Below are 25,656 nucleotides of genomic sequence, written 5' to 3'. Positions count from 1 at the left end.
AGTAAAAAAATCCAGACACAAAAGTTTTTGGGGGGGCGGGAAGGGAGGGGAAATGGCCCAAAGGTTGAGAAATCAACCTCAAAGTTGTTCAGCTTCTGAACATAAGGCAACCCTCCATCTGTGCCTCTAGTGGGTGTTAATTCCATAATTTAACTCTTTCTTTTATCTGTCAGCTGTTCTGGCATTAGGAGAGGGGGAGAAAAGCTTTCCTTTGCCCACTTTCCCATGCACGACAATCAGATACACCGTATTTTTCGCTCTATAAGACGCACCAGACCACAAGACGCACCTAGTTTTTGGAGGAAGAAAACAAGAAAAAAAATATTCTGAATCTCAGAAGCCAGAACAGCAAGAGGGATCGCTGCGCAGTGAAAGCAGAAATCCCTCTTGCTGTTCTGGCTTCTGGGATAGCTGCGCAGCCTGCATTCGCTCCATAAGACACACACACATTTCCCCTTACTTTTTAGGAGGGGAAAAGTGAGTCTTATAGAGCAAAAAATACGTAGATCAAAGCATCTCATCTGTTCCAGGACCTCTGTGTCCCCTTCTCTTTCCAGGTGATCATTCTGTGCCCAGTGAAGTTTGATTTCAATTTCACCTCTTTCCTAACAGGCTTTTTTCCTTTCTTTCTTTTTTGGGCAGAGTCCTGCAAGACTCCCTTTTGCAGGCAGTACGGTAACTGGGGCCAGCGAGGTGGGAGGGCGGGCAGCAGCCAGGTAACAAAAGGAGAGAGTGTTTGCATCGACTCCGGGAGCAGGAGGAAAACAAACAGGTTCCCTTTTGGATAAACACAAGGCCTGGGCAAAAGTCCAGCCTTGCCCAACTGCAACAGCTGGCAAGCAACCGATGCCCTGCAGGGGCTGGCAGAGGGCACAAGAGGAGGAAGAAAGCCTGCACTGTTCGCCCACATTTATTCTATTGCTTTCCCATTTCGTTCCTCCAAGGAATGCGGCGTAACATACGCGGTTCACACCAACCTCCTCCTGTTATCCTTACAACAACCCAGCGAGGTGGGTTAGGCCCAGAGACAACACCATCTATGGTGAGTTTCACAGCCTAGTGGGGGTTCAAAATCTAGTCTCCCAGCCCCTATTCTGACACTCTAACCCTGGGGTCAACAAACGTTTTCAGCAGGGGGCCAGTCCACTGTCCCTCAGACCTTGGGGGGCGGGCGGACTATATTTTTGGGGGGGAAATGAAGGCATTCCTATGCCCCACAAATAACCCAGAGATGCATTTTAAATAAAAGGACACATTCTACTCATGTAAAAACACACTGATTCCTGGACCACCCGTGGGCTGGATTTAGAAGGTGATTGGGCTGGATCCGGCCCCCGGGCCTTAGTTTGCCTACCCATGCTCTAACCACTACAGCCCAATGGCTTGGGAAATCTCAGCAGTGGCTTCCTTTAAGCTCCTTGGCCGAGGGAGCCATGTGCTTTAAATGTGCATTAAAAGGTAAAGGTAAGGGACCCCTGACCATTAGGTCCAGTCGCAGCCGACTCTGGGGTTGCGGCGCTCATCTCGCTTTACTGGCCGAGGGATCCGGCATACAGCTTCCGGGTCATGTGGCCAGCAGGACTAAGCCACTTCTGGCGAACCAGAGCAGCACACGGAAACACCATTTGCCTTCCCGCCAGAGCGGTACCTCTTTATCTACTTGCACTGGCGTGCTTTCAAACTGCTAGGTTGGCAGGAGCAGGGACCGAGCAACGGGAGCTCACCCCGTCATTGCGGGGATTCGAACCGCGACCTTCTAATCGGCAAGTCCTAGGTTCTGTGGTTTAACTCACAGCACCACCCGTATCCCTTACACAATGCTTATTTACATATTTTCATTTTCATTCTTTTATTATTGCATTGACAGCTCAAGCTGGCGTACATGGTCTGTTTGATTCCCACAAAAACCTTGCGAGGTAGGTAAGGCTGAGGCTGAGTGGCTGGCCACACCAAGTGAGCTTCCTGGCCGAGTGGGGATGAATGGAGGACCCCGGTTGCTTCTCCCAGGTCCCAGTGCAGCACTCTGACCACTGCACCACACTGCCTCTCTGTCAGTTCCCACTTTTGAAACAGCACCTTGTAATTCAGCACTCGTCAGGAATGAGCCAGCTCCCAGCGAAGCTTTGTAGCCTGCTGCAGAAAGCAGCCAGGAACAGAGAGGCTTTGATGTTAGTCAGGCAGAAGAGAGCTGGCAGTTCAGACTTCGGCTCTTCCTGACCTTGATGGGCAGGCTGATAAGGCAGTCACTGAGAGCAGGCTTGAACACAGCCAAAGCTCGCCAGAAGCACAAACAGGCGCGAACAAACTCAGAGACAACCTCTCCGAAAAGGAAGGGGTTGGAGCTGATCCACTAAGTCCGAAGAGTTGGCGAATGGGAGGGCTGCTACACAGGAAGCAAAATAAGAGACATAAGGGCCGTAAGTTCAATATCTTCTGTCAACACCTGAAGGGGTCTTCAGAAGGGTCATCTTGAGTCGTGATGCCAGCGGCTTTGTTAGAGCCGTCTGGAGCTCTCTGTTTTTGCAATAAATCCTCCTTTTTAATTGTCTACGCTTACTGTGTTATCAAGCTGGGAACCTGTTCTCTTGACAGCACTTCAGAAAACCCACGAGCATTTTGGCCATGGGGCATTTCAGAAGCTTTATTAAGTGTCAAATCCTGCCCTTGGGACACAGGCTGCTCCTTTTTGCAGACCTCAGTCCTTGCAGGGAGTTGGACTAGATGACACTTCGACTCCCTTTCAACGCCGCAATTCTACGATTCGGTCTTCTCTCTTATCCCCCTTCGTCTTCTCCCCTCCCCTCTTTCCCCCATTCAATTGCAAAGCGGTAGGCATTTCCTTAGAGAGAGGGGGGGGCAAAACTCCAGCGCCTTTTGATCGTTCTCATTTTAATATCCCGCGACACCTTCCCACCGCCCCCAGGTAAAGGTGAGCGCTGAACAAGAACAGGCCCCGACTTTGATTTATGCTTCCTATTTTCTATTTATCCGGCAACTTCTCTCTCTCTTCGCTTTGCCATTGTGCAAGGAACAAAGGCGAGATGAAAAGCAGCCCGGTCTTAAACCGCTGCGCTGAAAATCACTTCCTGGTAATGAATAAAGGCATGACGCCAAACGGGGGGAAAAGACTCGGAGATCCCAGGACCCGCGGGGTTGCTTTGTTGACGGCTTTCCGGTTCTGCATGTGAGTGGGCAGTTCTGGGTCGAGACATGGGTCCCTGGTCTGATCCAGCAAGCTCTTCTCCTATTCCCTGAGGGGCAGCTGGGTGACCCCTTTGCAAAAAAGGAGCTGGACTAGATGTGATAGTGGCTTCTTCCTATATGCTCACGGGTCCTAGGTGCTGCTGCTGCTGCTGTAGCCTCACCATCACCATTGATGGAATCTTTCGAGGAGTTGGAGGTGGTGTTTATAAGTGATCCACGTTTCACAAGCATACAATAAGGTTGGTGTTGCGATAGCTTTGTAAACAAGCCTTTTGCTTTCCCTGCGAATGTCCCAGTCCTCAAACACTCTGCACTTTAATCGGGTGCAATATAAGCACGTGCTAAAGGCATCTAGGGAAGGACCACAGAAATTTCCCATCGCTGGGTTTTCCACCAGTAGATGGAGGGTGGCGCTGTGGGTTAAACCACTGAGCCTAGGGCTTGCTGATCAGAAGGTCGTGGTTCGAATCCCCGCAATGACGGGGTGAGCTCCCGTTGCTCGGTCCCTGCTCCTGCCAACCTAGCAGTTCGAAAGCATGTCAAAGTGCAAGTAGATAAATAGGTACCGCTCCAGCAGGAAGGTAAACGGCGTTTCCATGCACTGTTCTGGTTCGCCAGAAGCAGCTTAGTCCTGCTGGCCACATGACCCGGAAGCTGTACGCCGGTTCCCTCAGCCAGTAAAGCGAGATGAGCGCCGCAACCCCAGAGTCGGCCACGACTGGACCTAATGGTCAGGGGTCCCTTTACCTTTACCTTTAAGGGTATATGAAGAGCTCTGCTGGACCAGTTCAAAGGGAGCCTGTCTGTTCCAGCTTCCTGCTCTTGCTGTGGCTAAGCACATGCCCCAAATGGGATGCCCACGGGCAGGATCCAAGCAGAAGGGCAACTCTTCCTCACTCGGTGGCACTCGCTGCATCTGATCTTGGAGGGAGAACACGGACATCACGATTGCTAGCTGTTATAACAAAAAAAACCCCTGCTCCCTTTCCCTTACAGGGTCTTCCATAATAAATAATAACAATAAATTTTTATTTATACCCTGCCCTTCCCGGTTCAGAAAACTGGGCTCAGGGTGGCTAACAACAAATTTAAAACACTTAATTGATGCAACAAAAAACAGCATAAAATACAGTATAAAAGGTGAATAACAAAGGTCAGTACAGTTAAAGCTATGGTTTTCCCAGTAGTGATGTATGGAAGTGAGAGCTGGACCATAAAGAAGGCTGATCGCCGAAGAATGGATGCTTTTGAATTCTGGTGCTGGAGGAGACTCTTGAGAGTCCCATGGACTGCAAGAAGATCCAACCTCTCCATTCGGAAGGAAATCAGCCCTGAGTGCTCACTCGAAGGACAGATCCTGAAGCTGAGGTTCCAGTTCTTTGGCCACCTCATGAGAAGAGAAGACTCCCTGGAAAAGACCCTGATGTTGGGAAAGATGGAGGGCACAAGGAGAAGGGGACGACAGAGGACGACAGAGGACGAGATGGTGGGACAGTGTTCTCAAAGCTACCAGCATGAGTTTGACCAATCTGCGGGAGGCAGTGGAAGACAGGAGGGCCTGGCGTGCTCTGGTCCAGGGGGTCACGAAGAGTCGGACACGACTAAACAACTAAACAACAACAACAGCAACAATAAGTTCAGAATTGAAAAATCAATTTATGGGGAAAATCCATCCAATAAACATTAGATGATCACCAGGGCTAGCTGGCTAAATTAGTCCTATTTGGGCCAGCGAGGAGACCAGGGGAGAATTAACTGTGGGATCCCAGAGTGGGTAATCTTCATAAAAAGGGGAGGGGGAGGGAAGGAAGGGGAATAAAAGATCAGGCCAAGTTCAAATTGAAAGCCAGGCGGAATAGCTCTGGCTTACAGGCCCTGCGGAAGGAGGTTAAATCCTGCATTTCCAGAGCCTGTACAGAGTCCTTAAGTGGGTTCCCTATTAGTAGGAGAAAAATAACATGAGGCCAGCCAGAGAATATTGAGAAGCAAAGCGGCTAGTAAGCCTGATCTTTATTCAAGGAACCGTTGCAACAGGGTCCACACTCACAACACGCAGGACAGAGGAGAACCCCGAACAATGGTGCACAAGCCCCTATATAGACTTTTGAAATTGCCCACCCTGTAGCCCAAGACCACCCCCCAAAACATACATACATCACAGAAGGAGGCGGTCTGCAGCAGAAATTTGAGTGTGTTGCTTCTCTCCTGTCTTCCAGGATACCTGATAATAATGCCTTACTTGATTGCATTTTCTGGGAAGCCTGGCCATTCCCTGGAGATAGTAAATATTAGTTCCTGAATCTCTTATGCATATTGAGAGTGTGCTCAGCTTAACAGATACTTGCCAGGCTGTGTTTGCAAAGGGAGGCGTAAGCCCCTACAGTCCAAAGACAACTCGAAAAATGCTTTTCCCATTTCCTTCCTCCTTGCAGAGAAATATTTGAGGTCCATTTGGGAGAGTCAAAATGGCTTCAGGATTGCTCTCCTGTACAATTTGCAGACACGTGGTTTTATATAAGTTATGTATTTGTTTGCCTTGCACATTTATTATGAACATTTATTCTATATTTGAGAGCTTAGAATCCTTATAACTTACCGTATTTTTTGCTCTATAAGACTCACTTTTCCCCTCCTAAAAAGTAAGGGGAAATGTGTGTGCGTCTTATGGAGCGAATGCAGCCTGCGCAGCTATCCCAGAAGCCAGAACAGCAAGAGGGGTTGCTGCTTTCACTGTGCAGTGGATGATCCCTCTTGCTGTTCTGGCTTCTGAGATTCAGAATATTTTTTTCTTGTTTTCCTCCTCCAAAAACTAGGTGCGTCTTATGGTCTGGTGTGTCTTATAGAGCGAAAAATACGGTAGCTTATGGATAGCCTTTCCCTCTGCAAGCTTGCCTGATCCTGTATCAAAGCTGTCCAGACCATTGTCGCCTCTTTTGCAAGGGAATCCCATAATTTTCAGTATGCACTGTGTGAGCAAATCGTGCCTTTTGTCTGTCTCCCAGCATTCAGCTTTGACTCTGTTGGGTCCTCAGATTATGAGAGGGGGTTTGTTGTTTTTTTAAGCTGTCTCCCTTTCTGGGGCAAAGTCTTTCAACGGGTAAGTCACCAAAGAATCTGCCTCACCAGATCCTAAGATAGCTTTATTTTCCTACTATTTCCCGGCTGCTCCGGATTCGTCTAATAAAGAGCTTATGGCTCACCTGTTGCTCGTGGCTGAGAAACTTGCTATATAGCCAGATGATGTAGGAAAAAAACTGTTCCTTTTCCCTTATGGGATATTCCAGAGCCCTTATACAGTGGTACCTCGCGTTAAGTACTTAATTCGTTCCGGAGGTCCGTTCTTAACCTGAAACTGTTCTTAACCTGAAGCACCACTTTAGCTAATGAGGCCTCCTGCTGCTGCCACGCCGCCGGAGCATGATTTCTGTTCTCAACCTGAAGCGAAGTTCTTAACCTGAAGCACTATTTCTGGGTTAGCGGAGTCTGTAACCTGAAGCGTATGTAACCTGAGGTACCACTGTAGAGTCTTTAAGTGGGTTCCCTACTGGTAGGAGAAAATAACAGAGGCCAGCCAGAGGAAACACTGGCCTGTGAGCGCTCCAGTTGGACAGCAGCCTTTACCAAAGGTGTCATGGGCTTTGAAGACACTCGAACTCAGGACGCAAGGGAGAAATGTGCTAAGAGGAAGACACGCTTGGCAAATCCACACAGTGATCAACTCCTGCCTGGAAACCAATGTCCCCACTGTGGAAGGATGTGTGGATTTGGCCTCTATAGTCACTTGAATTGGCCTCTATAGTCACTTATGGACTCATTGTTAAAACCGTGTTTATGGAAGACAATCTTACTCGGCTACGAGGGATCATCAAAGAAGAAGAAGAAGAAGAGGAGGAGGAGGAGGAGGAGGAGGAGGAGGAAGAAGAAGAAGGAGAAGGAGAAGGAGAAGGAGAAGGAGAAGGAGAAGGAGAAGAAGAAGAAGAAGAAGAAGAAGAAGAAGAAGAAGAGGAAGAGGAGGAAGAGGAAGAAGACGATGAAGAAGAAGAGGAGGAGAAAAAAGAGGAAACGGAAGAGGAGGAGGAGGAGGAGGAAGAAGAAGAAGAAGAAGGAGAAGGAGAAGGAGAAGGAGAAGGAGAAGGAGAAGGAGAAGGAGAAGGAGAAGGAGGAGAAGAAGAAGAAGAAGAAGAAGATTGAGAAGCAAAGCAGCTAGTAAGCCTGATCTCTATTCAACTGTTGCAACACGGTCCCCACTCACCACACTGCAAAACACCGTACACACATCACAGAAGAATCAGTCTACAACAGAAATGACAATGGCCTGTGATTGCTTTATTTAGGCAGCTGGGACATTCTTTTGTGATGGTAAATACATTAATTCCTGAATCCAGGTCACAGGCTCCCCCTATTCATACACTGAGATGCCCTAAAGGCAGGTAAGCAAAAGACAATGACGAGGCTTTTCCCATTTCTTTCCTCCTCGCAGAGAAACATTTGAGGTCAATTGGGGAGAGTCAAAATGGTTTCAGGATTGCTCTCCTGTACAGTGGTACCTCGGGTTAAGTACTTAATTCGTTCCAGAGGTCCGTTCTTAAACTAAAACTGTTCTTAACCTGAAGCACCACTTTAGCTAATGGGGCCTCCCGCTGCCGCTGCACGATTTCTGTTCTCATCCTGAAGCAAAGTTCTTAACCCGAGGTACTATTTCTGGGTTAGCGGAGTCTGTAACCTGAAGCGTCTGTAACCCGAGGTACCACTGTACTATTTGCAGACAAGTGGTTTATATACTTACGTATGTGTCTGCTTTGTCAAGTTATGAACATTTCATTTGTATATTTGAGACCTTAAATTCTTATAACACCAGATGCCGGGGTCACACCTATGTTCTGCATCTTCTGAGACCCTTCTTCGTGTTTCTCCTCTCCTCGAGAGGTCTGGAGGGTGGCAACACAAAAACGTGGGGTTTTCAAAGTACTGGTTTTGACCTATAAAGCCTTAAACGGCTCAGGACCGCAGTACCCCAAAGACTGCCTCTTTCCATATGAACCTACCCGGACCCTGAGATCATCTTCTGAGTCCTTCCTTCGTGTGCCCCCTCCTCAAGGTCCGGAGGGTGGCAACACGAGAACGGGGCCTTCTCTGCAGTGGCTCCCCGTCGGTGGAATGCTCTCCCCAGAGAAGTTTGGTTTTTTTTATAAGATATTTATTAAGATTTTTTTAAAATATTACAATAAAAATGAAAAAAATAACAAAAATACAAAATAAAAATGGTTAAAAACACACAGATTTTCCATTACTTATTTTCCTTTAGCTTGTTTCCCGGACCTCCTCATACCTCCCTTTTTTGTATTCCACTTCAATCTGTTGGTTCAGCAAATCCTTACCCTCTTTAATTATCCTAATCCTTGATCTTAAAAATAATAGCATTAGATTTTTACCTATTTATAACCCTTTTTTCATATTCCCTTAAAGCCTTACAGCTGGAAACCACTTAATTTCTATCCAACATCATTCTAACATTCATTAATTTTACAATATTTCTGTAGATAGTCTTTGAATTTCTTCCACTCTTCTTCCACCGACTCTTCTCCCTGGTCTCGGATTCTGCCAGTCATTTCTGCCAATTCCATATAGTCCATCAGCTTCATCTGCCATTCTTCCAAAGTGGGTAAATCTTGTGTCTTCCAATACTTTGCAATGAGTATTCTTGCTGCTGTTGTGGTGTACATAAAAAAAGTTCTATCCTTCTTTGACACCAATTGGCCGACTATGCCCAGGGGAAAGGCCTCTGGTTTCTTCAAGAAGGTATATTTAAATACCTTTTTCAGTTCATTATATATTATTTCCCAGAAAGCCTTAATCCTTGGGCACATCCACCAAAGGTGAAAGAATGTACCTTCTGTTTCTTTACATTTCCAACATTTATTATCGGGCAAATGATAGATTTTTGCAAGCTTGACTGGGGTCATGTACCACCTGTATATCATTTTCATAATATTCTCTCTTAGGGCATTACATGCCGTGAACTTCATACCTGTGGTCCATAACTGTTCCCAGTCAGCAAACATAATATTATGTCCAACATCTTGTGCCCATTTAATCATAGCAGATTTCACCGTTTCATCCTGAGTATTCCATTTCAACAGCAAGTTGTACATTCTTGACAAATTTTTAGTTTTGGATTCTAACAATTCTGTTTCTAGTTTTGATTTTTCCACCTGGAAGCCAATTTTCTTATCCAAATTGTATGCCTCCATTATCTGATAATAATGAAGCCAATCTCGCACTTTGTTTTTTAATTTCTCGAAACTCTGCAATTTCAGTTTGTCTCCTTCTTGTTCCAAAATTTCCCAATATTTTGGCCATTTGACCTCCATATTGAGCCTTTTCAGAGCTTTCGCTTCCATCGGTGACAACCACCTTGGGGTTTTGTTTTCCAATAAATCCTTATATCTTATCCAAACATTAAACAGTGCTTTCCTGACAATATGATTTTTAAATGCTTTATGTGCTTTGACCTTATCATACCATAAATATGCATGCCATCCAAATACATTATTAAAACCTTCTAAATCCAAAATGTCTGTATTTTCAAGAAGTAGCCATTCTTTCAACCAGCAAAAAGCTGCTGATTCATAATAAAGTTTAAAGTCTGGCAGGGCAAATCCACCCCTTTCCTTTGCATCAGTTAATATCTTAAATTTTATTCTGGGCTTCTTGCCCTGCCAGACAAATCTAGAAATATCTCTCTGCCACTTCTTGAAACAATCCATCTTGTCCACAATTTGCAATGTTTGAAACAAAAACAACATTCTAGGCAATACATTCATTTTTATCACAGCAATATGACCCAACAGTGAAAGCTTCAAATTTGACCAAATTTCTAAGTCTTTTTTCACTTCCATCCAACATTTTTCATAATTATCTTTAAATAAGTTCCCATTTTTGGCTGTCATATTAATCCCCAGGTATTTCACTTTCTTAACCACAGTCAAGCCTGTCTCATTCTGAAACCTCTCTCTTTCAATCGGTGTTAAATTTTTCTCTAAAACCTTAGTTTTTAACTTGTTCAATTTAAATCCTGCCACTTGACCAAATTCTTGAATCAGTTCTAAAACCCTTTTAGTACTAGATTCTGGCTCCTGTAACGTCAATACTAAGTCATCTGCAAATGCTCTCAGTTTGTACTGTTTGGCTCCGACCTGTATACCTTTAACCAACCGGTCCCTTCTAATCATATTCAGCAGAACCTCCAGGACCGATATAAAAAGCAGTGGGGAGATTGGGCACCCCTGTCGTGTCCCTTTTTCTATCTTAAATTCTTCCGTCACCACATTATTTACAATTAATTTAGCCTTTTGTTCAGAATATATTGCACCTATACCATTTTCAAAACCTTGGCCTACCCCCATCCCCTGTAGGTTCTTCTTCATAAAGCTCCAAGAGATGTTGTCAAAAGCTTTCTCCGCGTCCACAAATATCAGAACTGCTTTAGTGTTTATGTTCACTTCTAGTTTTTCCAAAATATCAATTATATATCAATTATATTCCTCAAATTATCAGACAAGTGTCTTCCCGGGAGAAAGCCCGCTTGATCTTTATGAATCTCTTCCATCAATACTTTTTTCAATGCTCTCCCCAGAGAAGTTTGCCTGGTGCCTTCATTATACACCTTTAGGCGCCAGGCAAAAACGTTCCTTTTTAACCAGGCCTTTGGTTGATCTTACTGACATCCCCTTTAAAATGTGGCTATTTTGGCAGGGGTTTTGGGGATTATTGCTTTTGGTTTGGTTTGATCTGTTGTGGTCTTGAACTGTCCTGAGACCTCCAGGTATAGGGTGGTGTATAAGTTGAATGTATAAGGTGTATAAGGTCTGTATAGTAAAAGCTATGGTTTTCCCAGTAGTGATGTATGGAAGTGAGAGCTGGACCATAAAGAAGGCTGATCGCCAAAGAATGGATGCTTTTGAATTCTGGTGCTGGAGGAGACTCTTGAGAGTCCCATGGACTGCAAGAAGATCAAACCTCTCCATTCTGAAGGAAATCAGCCCTGAGTGCTCACTGGAAGGACAGATCCTGAAGCTGAGGCTCCAAGACTTTGGCCACCTCAGGAGAAGAGAAGACTCCCTGGAAAAGACCCTGAGTTGGGAAAGATGGAGGGCACAAGGAGAAGGGGACGACAGAGGACGAGATGGTGGGTCAGTGTTCTCGAAGCTACCAGCCTGCGTTTGACCAAACTGTGGGAGGCAGTGGAAGACAGGAGGGCCTGGCGTGCTCTGGTCCAGGGGGTCACGAAGAGTCGGACACGACTAAACGACTAAACAACAACAACATAAGTTGAATGAATAATAATATTAATGGTACCCCACTGCCGGCCATCCTTCCCCCTTCCCTCCTGTTGACAGTCTCTGCTCTCTCCTCCACACAGAAGAGCAAAAGCGTAATAATAATAATAGCAAATTTATGTAAATTGAGGGGGTGGGATTCCATCAGCTCCCCAGAAAAGGCCGCAGGTTGCGAGGGAAGAGAGAGGGAACGAGATTGCGGCAAATCAAATCAGAGAAGAACCGAGAAAACTGCAATACTGAATTATTGCCTCCGGCGTTGAAAAGAAAATCTCTGGGTAGTTCGAAGGATTCGTGTTGACACACTTCTAAGCAAGATGTGGAAAAATGAGGGGGGGACAGACGAGGAGAGGAACAATCTTGAAAAAGCACACATAAACTTCTCCCCTCCGCCATCTGCTCGTAGCTGGATTCCCTCTTTCCCAAACCAATTTGATCTTTGTTTTATTTCAGCAGAGACCTCTTGGCAAGGCGGAAGAAAAGGAAAAAATCTTAGGCAATTAAAACCCTGCAAAGTGCAGCCGAGGGGTGTGTGGGAAGGGAGTAGCAGTCAAAAAAGAGACAGCCCTCCAAGATCTGTGTCCGCAGCAGATCTGGGAGCCAGGAGGAGGCCACAACAGCAAAGTGCCCGGCTCCGTAATTGGTTGAAGGTTATTCCAAGGCTCTGACCAGCAAAAGACCGTCTCAGGCAGCCTTCAGAAGCGTCCACTCCAGAGGACAATGCAATTATCTTGGCAGAAGCCAAACAGCACAAAGGAACGATCAAAGAGAGAAGTGGGCGTCTCAGAAAGCTACGAACGCGTCTCCCTTTGTGGCAAAGTGGCAAGGAATTCGCCGGCATCAGTGCTCAGTGCGGTAGCCGAATCTGGCACCAGCGTCGATGATCAATCCAGTAGCCGAATCTGGCTGGAACGGCTTATAAAAATGTCAGCCAGCATGGTGCAATGGTTAGAGTGCGAGATCAAGACCTGCGAGACTAGGGACTTGTTGTTGTTGTTTAGTCATTTAGTCGTGTCCGACTCTTGGTGACCTCCTGGACCAGAGCCCGCCAGGCACTCCTGTCTTCCACTGCCTCCCGCAGTTTGGTCAAACTCATGCTGGTAGCTTCGAGAACACTGTCCCACCATCTCGTCCTCCGTTGTCCCCTTCTCCTTGGGCCCTCCATCTTTCCCAACATCAGGGTCTTTTCCAGGGAGTCTTCTCTTCTCCTGAGGTGGCCGAAGTCTTGGAGCCTCAGCTTCAGGATCTGTCCTTCTGTCCCTGGATTCTTGCCACTGCTGAGCGGAGAGGCACCCAACTTTAGTAATACAGTGGTACTTTGGTTCTCAAACTTAATCCGTTCTGGAAGTCCGTTCCAAAACCAAAGCATTCCAAAACCAAGGCGCGCTTTCCCATAGAAAGTAATGCAAAACGGATTAATCCGTTCCAAACTTTTAAAAACAACCCCTAAAACAGCCATTTAACATAGGTTTTACTGTCAAACGAGACCGTTGATCCATAAAATGAAAGCAATAAACAATGTGCTGCAGTCGCACAAGCAGTCCATCAGTAGCTGGACTGGGTTCCCACACAGCCACAAAAACAAAACAAAAGAGCCACAAAAACGCAAAATAAATGGCAAAAACAAACAGACCTCAGCGTAACATTCGAAATGGAAGTGTAGCACTCAAATCGGAAGCGTAACACTCAAAACTGAGCATGTTCGGCTTCCGAAAAAGGTTCGCAAACAGGAACACTTACTTCTGGGTTTGCGGTGTTTGGGTTCCAAGTTGTTCGAGTACCAAGGCGTTTGAGAACCAAGGTACCACTATACTTGAAAGAAGTTTTCGAGAAAGGAGTTTCGATTTTTCTGTCACATTCAGAAGATCAAACGTTAATGTCTAAATGATGCGTACATCAAAACATTTTATTTTTATTTTTTTGAGCAGGAAAAACAACAGCCATCAAACAAACGAGGAAACAAAGAGACTTAAGAGCAATGTTAAGCATTTCCGTGTTTAATTAGAAACATATTCAAAACAGCCAGTGCTTTCCGGACATCAAATGCTTCCGTGGATAACTGTGCGATAGAATAGGCCATATTTATTCATATATGTGCTAAGAGTTCTGAAGACATTCGCCTGAGGAGGGAATGGGCAAAACGAGTTTCTTTTTAAAATAAAAAATCTAGGCAGCAATGTGATAGATCAGAGAGAAGCAAGTGGGGCATGCCTAGAGAAGGCGGGTTTGTTTGTTTGCACTGGAAAAAGAGAAGCAACTTTGAAATGCTGCCCTAGCGTCACAGCACCCCCTGGTGGCACAGGAGGGGAATTTTCAGCCACCATGACCCCAAAGCAGCCGGTCCTAAGAGATAATTTTTAGATAAAACACGTGGTGTTGGAGCCTTCCAAACTCCCATTAACTGAAAGGAGCACCAATGTCTGTAGGGGGGGGGGGAACCAGGCAGTGTCAGTTCCAGATCATTTGCTCCCTTCTCCCTTCCCTTCCAGCGACTCCAGAAACCCCCAGAATTCAGAGAAAGGAAGACACTTTGCAGAAAAGGAGGTTAGAGAACCACACAGTTGTTCCTCGACTGCCCCTGTCGCAGGCTGTTTGGGAAGAAAATCCCTTCACTGGATTTGAAACTGGATTGCCATATATATATATATATATATATATATATATATATAGCCTGTTGTTGATTCCAAAGCCAGGTAGAGGTATACAGTGAGACCTAGCCTAGCTTTTCTCCTGCCTCCCTGCTCCCTGCCCTAAACCCCACATTTTTAATAAACCTGAGAAATCTCAGCAACTCTGAGCTGATTTGCTAGAAATCTGGGCGCAGGCCTCCTTGCAGTGTAAGCCATCTGGACTGATTTAAAGCATTCCACCCCACATCTGGAGCGGGAGAAGGAGATGGCTGAACTTTAAAAAGAATTCTTAAAAGTGGGAGCGACTGGTAATGGGGCAGAGCAAATCAGGAAGGTGGCAATGTAGGTAGAATCCAGGATTTCTGACTCCACTTCAGATCTCTCGATGTCTCTCCTCCGCCAATAGATTGCTGCTTCTGCAAAGCAAGGATTCCAGTCTCAGATTGGGCTGGTAGGAAGCCTGGGTCAGTTTCTGCGCAGAGGGCCAGATTCCTAATGGAAAAGACATTTCAGTAAGGGAAGCAACGGAGGACCCCTTGTGGTTTCTGCACTGCTCCACATATCTCTGGTTTCTTCCTTCCTCCCCCTTTTTAAAATTAGATATTTTCCTTAAAGGTAAAGGGACCCCTGACCATTAGGTCCAGTCGTGGCCAACTCTGGGGTTGCGGCGCTCATCTCGCTTTATTGGCTGAGGGAGCCGGCGTACAGCTTCTGGGTCATGTGGCCAGCAGGACTAAGCCGCTTCTGGCAAACCAGAGCAGCGCACAGAAACGCCGTTTACCTTCCCGCCGGAGTGGTACCTATTTATCTGCTTGCACTTTGACGTGCTTTCGAACTGCTAGGTTGGCAGGAGCAGGGACCGAGCAACGGGAGCTCACCCCGTCGCGGGGATTCGAACCGCCGACCTTCTGATCGGCAAGTCGTAGGCTCTGTGGTTTAACCCACAGCGCCACCCGTGTCCCTGTGTATCTGTAACCTTTTGGCAGAAGCGGATGAAATTTGTAGGCACGGCTGTTGTAGGCACTGGTTTTCAGACCAATAGGTTTAGGAATATAGGAAGCTGAGTCAGACTGAGTCAGACCCTCAGGTCCATCTAGGCTCAGTTTTGTCTACACTGGCCAGGAATCGAACCTGTGACCATCCACAGCTGATCTGCCCCTTCCTGCTGTTCCTTTCAAAAGGTTTCTTCTCAAATAGGTCACACAAGTTCTGGGTTCACCTCCAAAAAACCTGCAGGACCTATTGGGGCCTCCTTTGCAGACAGAGTCTCGTTTCAAATTTGCTGAGGGGGGGAGGTGAATTTAGTGAGGGGAGGTTGTGCTCCCCCCCCCTTAGCCAGGCTCCATCAGCACTGACAGGTAACCTGACAAGCCGTCCTTCAGAGGGAGACGTTGCCAAGAAGATGGAGGAGTGGGAAATGGGAAAGGGGGGTGGTTTTCGGGCCGTGGCACGAAATCCTTGGAAAAGAACAGGCAGCGGCCCAAAAATAAAAGAGATATCATCGAGTAGGCAGAACTCGAGGGCAAGACCACAGTTTAGCTGAATCCTCAAAAGATGGAGAGCATTATGTATGATGTTCAGGGTGGTCACAACAGCAGTCTCAATCCTGATCCTTTCAGATCTGCCTTGGGGGACTGGTCTCCATCCCCCAAATATATCTCTGGGGTCTCGGTTCCTATTTCCTTTTATTTTTACTGCCTCATCTCTGCAGTCTCCATCTTTGATCCTCCACATTCCCGCATCCGTTTGTGCTGTTTCTCATTTGTTTTTCTAAAAAATTCATCAGCGATGCAAAAAAAAAACCCAGATGAGCCGGGTTGCGGGGTGTTTGGGGACAGCAAATCTGAGCTCCTTGGAGGAAAAGAAAAATACTTAACAAATAAATTTGAGGCGGTGTCAGAATTCCAAGAAGGGTGTGAAGCAAGGCCAGTGAGAGGCGTGGCCTGCGGAGAGTTCTGAGGGCCAGATAGAAAGGTACAGAGGGCCTGAGGTTCTCCATATCACCCTGTCTTAGTTATACTGAATCAAGGTGTGGTACGCTGGTTTGACACCAACTGATAGGAAGTACCTACAGAGGGTGGTGAATACAGCACAAGGTATTATGGGCTGTCCCGTGAATCCGCTGGATGAAATAGCAGAAGAAGGTTGCCTCAGGACAGTGAGGAAAATTCTCAGGAATGAGTCACAGCTGTACGCCAGCTCCCTCGGCCAGTAAAGCGAGATGAGCGCCGCAACCCCAGAGTCGGCCACGACTGGACCTAATGGTCAGGGGTCCCTTTACCTTTACCTAAGCCTCTTCCATATGGAGTTGCGCGACCTTGTTTAATTTTAGTGTTATTTGAAGTCATCGCTGCTCATGGTGCATCCTCTCCATCTTGTGGCAGTCAGTTCCACATGCCATTGATGCAACAATGCACCAACATCAAGCCACCAGAGCAGAGGCAGGGTACTTACCCATCACTGTTTCCACCTTACCGCCTGCCGCAGGTGGAGCTCGCTTTCGGCGGCAACGATGGGCTGTTCGTTCTGCAGGTGGTAGTTTATCAGGTGGCTGATGTTCTCGAACAAGGCGTCCTTTGTCCTCACCTGAAGCAAACAGGTGAGGAGAGCAAGAGGCTTAATCTTTGCCCATGGGAGAAACAGCGCAAGCACGTAGATCTTGCAAGCATTGGTAGAATCAGGCCTGAGGCTCCGCCCCCTGCTCCTTTAGCCACACCCAACATCCGACACAGTCCCCTCCCACCTGTGGCCACGCCCTTCCTTAAAGGAACAGGTCACCAGTTTGGTCCAGTCCGTTATGCATCCAAACGTTTCGAAAGTTTATGTGAGCTTGAATCTGTTTTTAGCCTTTTGCTATTTTGACTTTTTAAATAAGTTTTAAATTCCTGTTGTTAACTTTTCTTCCTGGTAATCTTATTGTTTTATCCTCTCTGCCCACCTCTACCCCCGACAGATGTTATTAAAGTTTGAAAGGTTAATATCTTTTTTGGTAAACCACTTTTGTGTATAGATTTTAAGAAAGAAATACAGTAAGTCCCTACTCGGAGCAGACCATGGAAATTAATGAAACTAAGTTGGCTGTTCATTCGCTGCAATTGGGTCTACTCTGTGTAAGAGCAACGCTGCATGCACCCCTATATTTATAGATCGCTTCTGCCAGGCGGAAGCAGCAATTTATGACAATAAAATACAGAACGCTTAGGAAATTCAATACAGATATGAAATGCTAAAAGTCTTCATCCAAACAAAAGTTGCCATAAAATACCGAAAATTTCTATGCAGAACGTAAGTTTTCTTTGGGGCTCCTTTTTCATGCTATTAGGTATTTTGAATAAAATGTAATTCTTTTTCTTTAATCTGAGAGCAAAGGAAACTCTTTTTTAAGCACCGAAATTTGACCATGTTACAAAATTCTGCTTTCTGGATGGGTACTGGTGTCATGGCAAATTTGAAAAATGATTGTGGGTTGTGTATATGTTCAGTATTATCTAGACAGCATGGTTGTGTTCTTATTGGTATGCCCCACGGAGAGCCTCAAGGTCCATAAATAGCAAGACCCTAGTGGTCTCGGGCCCTAAGGAAGTCAGATTAGCTTCAACCAGAGCCAGGGCCTTTTCAACACTGGCCCCGGCCTGGTGGAACGCTCTGTCTCATGAGACCAGGGCCCTGCAGGATCTGATTTCTTTCCGCAGGGCCTGTAAGACAGAGTTGTTCCGCCTGGCCTTTGGCTTGGAGCCTATCTGATTCCCTCCCCCTCTTTCTTTTTTCTTTTTCCTCCTGTGAGGAGGCTGCATTTTAATATTTTAATGTTTCAATATTTTAATGCTGTATTTTTATCTTGTTTTTAAGTTGTATTCATTCAACTTGTTTTTATTATTGCTTGTAAGCCGCTCTGAGCCCAGCCTTGGCTGGGGAGGGCGGGGTATAAATAAATATTATTATTATTATTATTATTATTATTATTATTATTATGAACTGCCTTGGGATATATTTATATGAAGGGCGGTATACAAATAACTTAAATAAAATACATTTTTAAAAAGTATCGCTAGGCGCGTGCTAAGTGCCTTTTTCCTCCCGTCTGCAGAGCAGCTACCTATACTCAGGGGCACGTCAGACTCAGAGTAGACCCACTGAGACCAATGGGTGCCTCAGTGTCCAGCCACCCATCACTGCAAACCCAGCCTCACTGAGGTCCGGCTGCTTACCACGCCTTCCGGGTCCACCAGGAGCAAGTGCTTGGGCTGCCCGCTTTGCATCCCGGTCAGGACGTATTGTCCCGGGTTGGTGACGCTGTCCCTGACCAGGAAATCCCCATCCACCTGCAGCAGCTTCTCCGCGTCCCTCCGGCTCAGCTTCCCGCGGTACCAGGGCTCCTGCTTCAGTTGTTCCTCCGTGGGGGCGATGGGGGCCTTCCGGGTGGGTGGGCTGGGCCACTGGTCCTCAATCGGCGGGCTGCCGCCGCTGACACCCGCGCCGCAAGCTGACATGGATTCGTGAAGCTTCAGAGCATCCTCAAACGGCCCTGGGGGAAACCAAAAGAATTCAGTCAAGGACAGGGAGTCAAGGGCCACGTTCCCTTCCAGGGGGCCACTTGTCAGCGGTGGGTGGGAGCAGAGGCGAAAGTGGATGGAGCAATGAACTAGCAGACTAGTTTCCACACCCTATCCTGGTCCTAGACTGTCCACATCTCTGCCTTAGTGCTATCCGTGGTGCTGAAGCCACACCGGACATCTCAGACTCTCTTCTGTTGCTGTCAAATCTGGAGTGAGCTTATGGTCATTGTCTTTAGGAGCATAGAAAGTCGCCTAACACTGAGTCAGACCATTGGCACATTGAGCTGGTTACTGCTTGAGTACTGATTCCATCAATGGTGTCTCTGAAGTATTTGACACATCACTTGGGAAGACAGGTGAACTGATGCCAGTGTACTGGGAGAAGCAAAGATCCCAAGTGTCGAAGCGATGATTCTTCAACATCATCTTCGTTGGACTGGCCATGTTGTGTGGATGCCTGATGATAGTCTTCCAAAGCGACTACTCTATTCCGAACTTAAAAATGGAAAGCGTAATGCTGGTGGTAAACAAAAGAGGTTTAAAGACTTTCTCAAGGCAAATCTTTAAAAATGTAGTATAAACACTGACAACTGGGAAACACTGGCCTGCGAGCGCTCCAGTTGGAGAACAGCCTTTACCAAAGGTGTTGTGGGCTTTGAAGACACTCGAACACAGGATGAAAGGGAGAAACGTGCTAAGAGGAAGGCACGCTTGGCAAATCGACACCGGGATCAACTCCCGCCTGGAAACCTATGTCCCCACTGTGGAAGGACGTGTGGATCCAGAATTGGCCTCCACAGTCGCTTACGGACTCACTGTTAAAACCGTGTTTGTGGAAGACAATCTTACTCGGCTACGATGGATCGCCAAAGAAGAAGATCCCGTTCATGTTTGAGTCTGGGGCTTTCTGCATGAAACGCAGATGCTTTAGCACTGAGTCATGGTCTATTTTCTGAAATGGCTAATGGATGGTGTGCAAGAGGTGGTCAACATGCCTGACCCACTCCTAACCCACTACATTATTATTTGCTTAGATCAGCAGTTCTCAACCTGTGGGTCCCCAGATGTTGTTGGACTACAACTCCCATCACTCCTAGCTAGCAAGGCCAGAGCTCAGGGGTGATGGGAGTTGTAGTCCAACAACATCTGGGGACCCACAGGTTGAGAACCACTGGCTTAGATGAAGCTTTTCTCTGTGCAAAATTCAGGCACTTGGCCTAAATGCGACAACTGCCCTGTCCATGTTGTGCCCAGAAAGTTGGGGAGGGAATGGTGCCAGGAGCCCTTCAAATTTTTCACAATACAGTCGTACCTCAGAAGTCAAACGAAGTCCGTTCGACTTCCAAAATGTTTGGAAACCAAGGCGCGGCTTCCAATTGGCTGCAGGAAGCTCCTGCAGCCAATCGGAAGCTGCGGAAGACGTTCGGCTTCCAAAGAACGTTCGCAAACCGGAACATTCACTTCCAGGAGGTTTGCGGCATTCAGGAGCCAAAACGTTTGACTCGCAAGGCGTTTGGGATCTAAGGTACGATTGTACAATAGAATAATATTTAGAACAAATAGAATCGAAAAGACAAGAAAGATAGGAGAAAGAGGAGAACAAGAAAATGAAGGGGGCGGGAGGAGGAGGAGGGGGGGAGTTTGGATTTGATATCCCGCTTTATCACTACCCAAAGGAGTCTCAAAGCGGCTCACATTCTCCTTTCCCTTCGTTCCCCACAACAAACACTCTGTGAGGTGAGTGGGGCTGAGAGACTTCAGAGAAGTGTGACTGGCCCAAGGTCACCCAGCAGCTGCATGTGGAGGAGCGAGGAATCGAACCCGGTTCACCAGATTACGAGTCTACCGCTCTTAACCACTACACCACACTGGCCAGAACCTTTCCTTGCCACAAACTAAACTCCTTCCCCCCTCTCACGAAAGCTCTCCTCATCAGACTCACTTTCTGTTGTGTTTATTTTCTCTCGCCCTCCTTACGCAACTCGCCCCGAGCACCATTCAGTGTGGGAAGGAGATATTAATAAAAATTATCATTCGGCTCTGCCCGGTGGGAGTAGCACACTTCTGTCAGGTTCTGTCCTGCCGAGGCAACTTTTCTTACTCATATCACTTTCTTACTCATATCAAAGAGGTCCTTTGTGGGGCTTTCGTCAACCACTCGGTGCAAGCCAGAATCCGCCTCCCAGTTGTCGAAGCTCTGCGTGTTCACATACATGTGCTCTTCATAGTCTTGGGAGCCCAGGAGTTTCCCATCTGCCTGGACGTACCCATCACAGCTCTGGCCTGGAAGACACAACCACACCATGTTGTCTAGCTTTCGCAGCTCGCCACAAAGACTCCCTGGTCCTGAATGGGGTCACTGTGCCCCCGAAGGACCAGGTGCACAGCCTGGGAGTCATTTTGGACTCACAGCTGTCCTTGGAGGCGCAGGTCAATTCTGTGTCCAGGGCAGCTCCATCTGGTACGCAGGATGAGACCCTCCCTGCCTGCAGAGTGTCTCGCCAGAGTGGTGCATGCTCTGGTTATCTCCCGCTTGGACTACAGTGGGACCTCGGGTTAAGTACCGTATTTTTCGCTCTATAACACGCACCCAACCATAACACGCATGTAGTTTTTAGAGGAGGAAAATCCGTAGGCATGCCACCCATAGGCATTCCCTCCATAACACGCACAGACATTTCCCCTTACTTTCTAGGAGGAAAAAAGTGAGTGTTATGGTGCAAAAAATACGGTACTTAATTTGTTCCAGAGGTCCGTTCTTAACCTGAAACTGCTCTTAACCTGAAGCACCACTTTAGCTAATGGGGCCTCCCGCTGCCGCCGCGCCGCCGGAGCACGATTTCTGTTCTCATCCTGAAGCAAAGTTCTTAACCCGAGGTACTATTTCTGGGTTAGCAGAGTCTGTAACCTAAAACGTATGTAACCTGAAGCGTATGTAACCCAAGGTACCACTGTACTGCCATGCGCTCTACGTGGGACTACCTTTGAAGGTGACCTGGAAGCTACAACTAATCCAGAATGTGGCAGCTAGACTAGTGACTGGGAATGGCCGCTGAGACCATATAACACTGGTCCTGAAAGACCTACCAGTATGTTTCAGAGCACAATTCAAAGTGTTGGTGTTGACCTTGAAAGCCCTAAACGGCCCAGTAGACCTGAAGGAGCATCTCCACCCCCATCATTTGGCCTGGACACTGAGGTCCAGTTCTGAGCAGCACTTGGAGAACTGATTCAGAAAGAGGAATAAGTGTTGATGAGTTACCGTGAGCATCGGAGTCCCAGTTCAAGTTGGAGTGAGTGCTGTGGTCTCTCCTGGCCGGAGACGCAACCTACAGAGCAGAAGATTGGGGAGGCGACAGATGTCACGCTTGGCTGGGAGGCCAAAAAGGTGGGTTCCTTAGGCAATCGGTCCAGTATATCTGAAGGAGCGTCTCCACCCCTATCGTTCTACCCGGACACTGAGGTCCAGCACCGAGAGCCTTCTGGCGGTTCCCTCGCTGTGAGAAGCCAAGTTACAGGGAACCAGGCAGAGGGCCTTCTTGATAGTGGCGCCCTCCCTGTGGAACGCCCTCCCACCAGATGTCAAAGAGAACAACAACTACCAGACTTTGAGAAGACATCTGAAGGCAGCCCTGTTTAGGGAAGCTTTTAATGTTTGATGCATTACTGTATTTTAATATTTTTCTGGAAGCCGCCCAGAGTGGCTGGGGAAGCCCAGCCAGATGGGCGGGGTATAAATAATAAACAACAAAATATTAAAATACAGTAATCCATCAAACATTAAAAGCTTCCCTAAACAGGGCTGCCTTCAGATGTCTTCAGATGGGTGGGGTATAAGTAATAAATTATTATTATTATTATTATTATTATTATTATTATTATTATTATCAAGATTATAAAGCTCCGAATCTCATGGGGCCATTGCTCAAAGGGGGCACTCACACACCTGTTCCCAGAAAGTCCATTTTCGGAAGGAGGCGATTGCATTTTTACGAATAATACCTGCGAAGGGCAATTTGTGGTCACCTGGCTAAAATGACTGGCGCAGGAGAGCTGGGAATGGGCGTGGCTGAGGGAGGGGCCACGCTGAAGGCGGGAGTCCACCAGCCCACCAATGGGCGGTTCCTTTCCTGGAATGCTGTTGTAATAGTCGTGTTCTGAGGCTTCTTCATCCTCTCCCCATGCAGAGTCTTCTGTTCCCATTGCCCTGGCCGGGAAGATAAATTGGGAGGGGAGGGAGGTCATGTGACACAACAAGCAACCAATGGGATTCCACCTGAACTACAAAGCTGGGCATCTTTTATTTATCTCATTCCAGCAATGGTGGAACTGCCTTCAAAGTACAGATGGGTGAACCTGCCCATTTTAGTTTAAGTCAGCAATGTTTAGGCAACACGATGACCATAAGGGTAAAGGTAAAGGGGACCCCTGACCATCAGGTCCAGTCGTGGCCGACTCTGGGGTTGCAGCACTCATCTCGCTTTATTGGCTGAGGGAGCTGGCGTACAGCTTCCGGGGTCATGTGGCCAGCAGGACTAAGCCGCTTCTGGCGAACCAGAGCAGCGCACGGAAACGCCGTTTACCTTCCCGCCGGAGCGGTACCTATTTATCTACTTGCACTTTGACGTGCTTTCGAACTACTAGGTTGGCAGGAGCAGGGACCGAGCAACGGGAGCTCACCCCGTCTAAGGGATTCGAACCGCCGACCTTCTGATCGGCAAGTCCTAGGCTCTGTGGTTTAACCCACAGCGCCACCCGCGTCCCCCCGCCCCCTTACCGTAATGCATATTTCATGCTATTTTAATTCATATATTCCTTTTCATGCGCAGCTGGTGTCAATATGCGCTTTTTTATCGTTGCTGGAGAATTGCCCTGGAGAGGTTCGGATTCTGAAATACATACCTATCCTGCAGCCCCATAGCCTTGGGGGGGCTGTGGAGATATTGCTTAAACCGGAGCTCGAAAGCTTGCCCCACGGTATTGATGACACTCTGCGCCAGCCCGTCACAACACTCCAAGATGTGGCAGGCTGCCAATCAGAGAGAGAGAGAGAGAGAGAGAGAGAGAGAGAGAGAGAGAGAGATGAGTTACTCAACATCCACACAGCTCAACACGATCCAGTAGAATGACACAGCTGCTCAAAGGTTGAATGTAAAACTTAGACTGCATTAGAAGCAGAAGGTTACAATACACCGTATTTTTCGCTCTATAAGACGCACCAGACCACAAGACGCACCTAGTTTTTGGAGGAGGAAAACAAGAAAAAATATATTCTGAATCTCAGAAGCCAGAACAGCAAGAGGCATCGCTGCGCAGTGAAAGCAGCAATCCCTCTTGCTGTTCTGGCTTCTGGGATAGCTGCGCAGCCTGCATTGGCCCCATAAGACGCACAAACATTTCCCCTTACTTTTTAGGAGGGAAAAGGTGAGTCTCATAGAGCAAAAAATACGGTAACCACTCTGGCCAGGGCTATCCCAACCCTGAACTGCTTTTTTTTTAAAAAAATATAAATATTAAATTTTATTTAACATAATTATTACAAAATACAAGCAAAATACATACAAGTGCATACGTACATGTTTTTTCAGATAAGCACACATATATAAAAAAGAACAAAGAGAAAAGGAAGAAAAGAAAAAAATAAGAAGAAAAATTGCAAAAAGTAGAAAAATTGGAAGAATTTCCTCCAAATTCACTCCACAAATATCTCAACAATAAAACTTCGTTGTTTGACTTCCACCGCTTCCTATATGCATTTTAAGCAAATTTGAATCTGTTATTCCGTATTTTCCCCATACAATCTCATACGAATATTCTAATCAAGAAGTTTTCTAAATCTTTCATAAATCTATTCTAAACACACAACCAATACCTTACCCTTAATCCTTGTCTACATAAATAATCATTTAAACATTTCCATTGTTTCTGAATTATATAAATCCATATATATATATATATATATTTTATATATATATATATATATATATATATATATATATATATATATATATATTCCACCCCTGAACTGCTTGAGACCTCAAAGGAAGAGAAGGATTTGAACTCAGGCCCTGGTGCCGAGTTTTTCTGGGCAGCCATCAGAGACCCACTCCTTTGGGGAGAGCCATCAGCACCAGATTCTTCACCTATCTCCCCTAGCAATTCTGAGGAATGGGCTACTGATTCCTCCAAGGAATCAGAGTCCACAGCCCCACCACCTGGAAAGAAGCAGCCCTAGCTCCAAAGGACAACAGCTCTTAAACTACCGTATTTTTTGCTCTATAAGACTCACTTTTTCCCTCCTAAAAAGTAAGGGAAAATGTGTGTGCGTCTTATGGAGCGAATGCAGGCTGCGCAGCTATCCCAGAAGCCAGAACAGGAAGAGGGGTTGCTGATTTCATTGCGCAGCGATCCCTCTTGCTGTTCTGGCTTCTGAGATTCATAATATTTTTTTTCTTGTTTTCCTCCTCCAAAAACTAGGTGCGTCTTGTGGTCTGGTGCATCTTATAGAGCGAAAAATACGGTAGTTGGCTTCAGAGGCCATGAGGCAGGTCCTCCACACCCAAACTATAAAGCTCTGGCAATTGCAGGAAGCTGGTGCTGAAGCAACTTGTTCCCTTTCTCAAATAGCTGTGGAGTTGCTGTCCGTGGTCCTGAATCAATTGCTCTTAAACCCTGGCCCATCACCCCAAGTTCTGTCCAGGGTCCTGACCTCACTCAAGCACAATGCTGAGCAACCCTGATTCTGCTTCCACCATCTCATTTGGGCTGCCATTCACTTGTGGCGACAGAGACAGCTCTGGAACCAAACAAATAGGTAAAGGTAAAGGGACCCCTGACCATTAGGTCCAGTCGTGGCCGACTCTGGGGTTGTAGCGCTCATCTCGCTTTACTGGCCGAGGGAGCCGGCGTACAGCTTCCGGGTCATGT

General features: G+C 46.8%; 1 protein-coding gene and 1 long non-coding RNA gene across 4 annotated transcripts in view; both read right to left on the bottom strand.

Moving 5' to 3' along the window:
- Window positions 1–25,656, bottom strand: part of LOC308467554 — a 302,202-nt gene that overhangs the window by 102,383 nt on the left and 174,163 nt on the right. The window lies entirely within an intron of this gene.
- The window catches only part of SHC2 (SHC adaptor protein 2), a 39,367-nt gene continuing 27,230 nt past the window's right edge, over window positions 13,520–25,656 (bottom strand). For 2 of the 3 annotated variants that reach the window (XM_080988940.1, XM_080988942.1), the window contains 7 exons: window positions 23,632–23,758; window positions 22,756–22,936; window positions 21,992–22,058; window positions 20,848–21,012; window positions 18,382–18,698; window positions 16,649–16,759; window positions 13,520–14,665 (listed from right to left, as the gene is read on the bottom strand). In XM_080988940.1, the coding sequence (XP_080845066.1) occupies window positions 14,639–14,665; window positions 16,649–16,759; window positions 18,382–18,698; window positions 20,848–21,012; window positions 21,992–22,058; window positions 22,756–22,936; window positions 23,632–23,758 (995 nt within the window). In that variant the 3' untranslated portion in view covers window positions 13,520–14,638. Of the gene's footprint in view, window positions 14,666–16,627; window positions 16,760–18,381; window positions 18,699–20,847; window positions 21,013–21,991; window positions 22,059–22,755; window positions 22,937–23,631; window positions 23,759–25,656 lie in introns of all 3 variants that reach the window. The other variant, XM_080988941.1, reaches the window with a different exon arrangement.

The sequence above is a fragment of the Podarcis pityusensis genome (genome assembly GCF_964106645.2).
Source record: "Podarcis pityusensis genome assembly, chromosome: 18".
Taxonomy (NCBI): Eukaryota; Metazoa; Chordata; class Lepidosauria; order Squamata; family Lacertidae; genus Podarcis; species Podarcis pityusensis.
The sequence above is the reverse complement of the archived record's forward strand: the minus strand, read 5'-3'. Positions and strand labels throughout refer to the sequence as shown.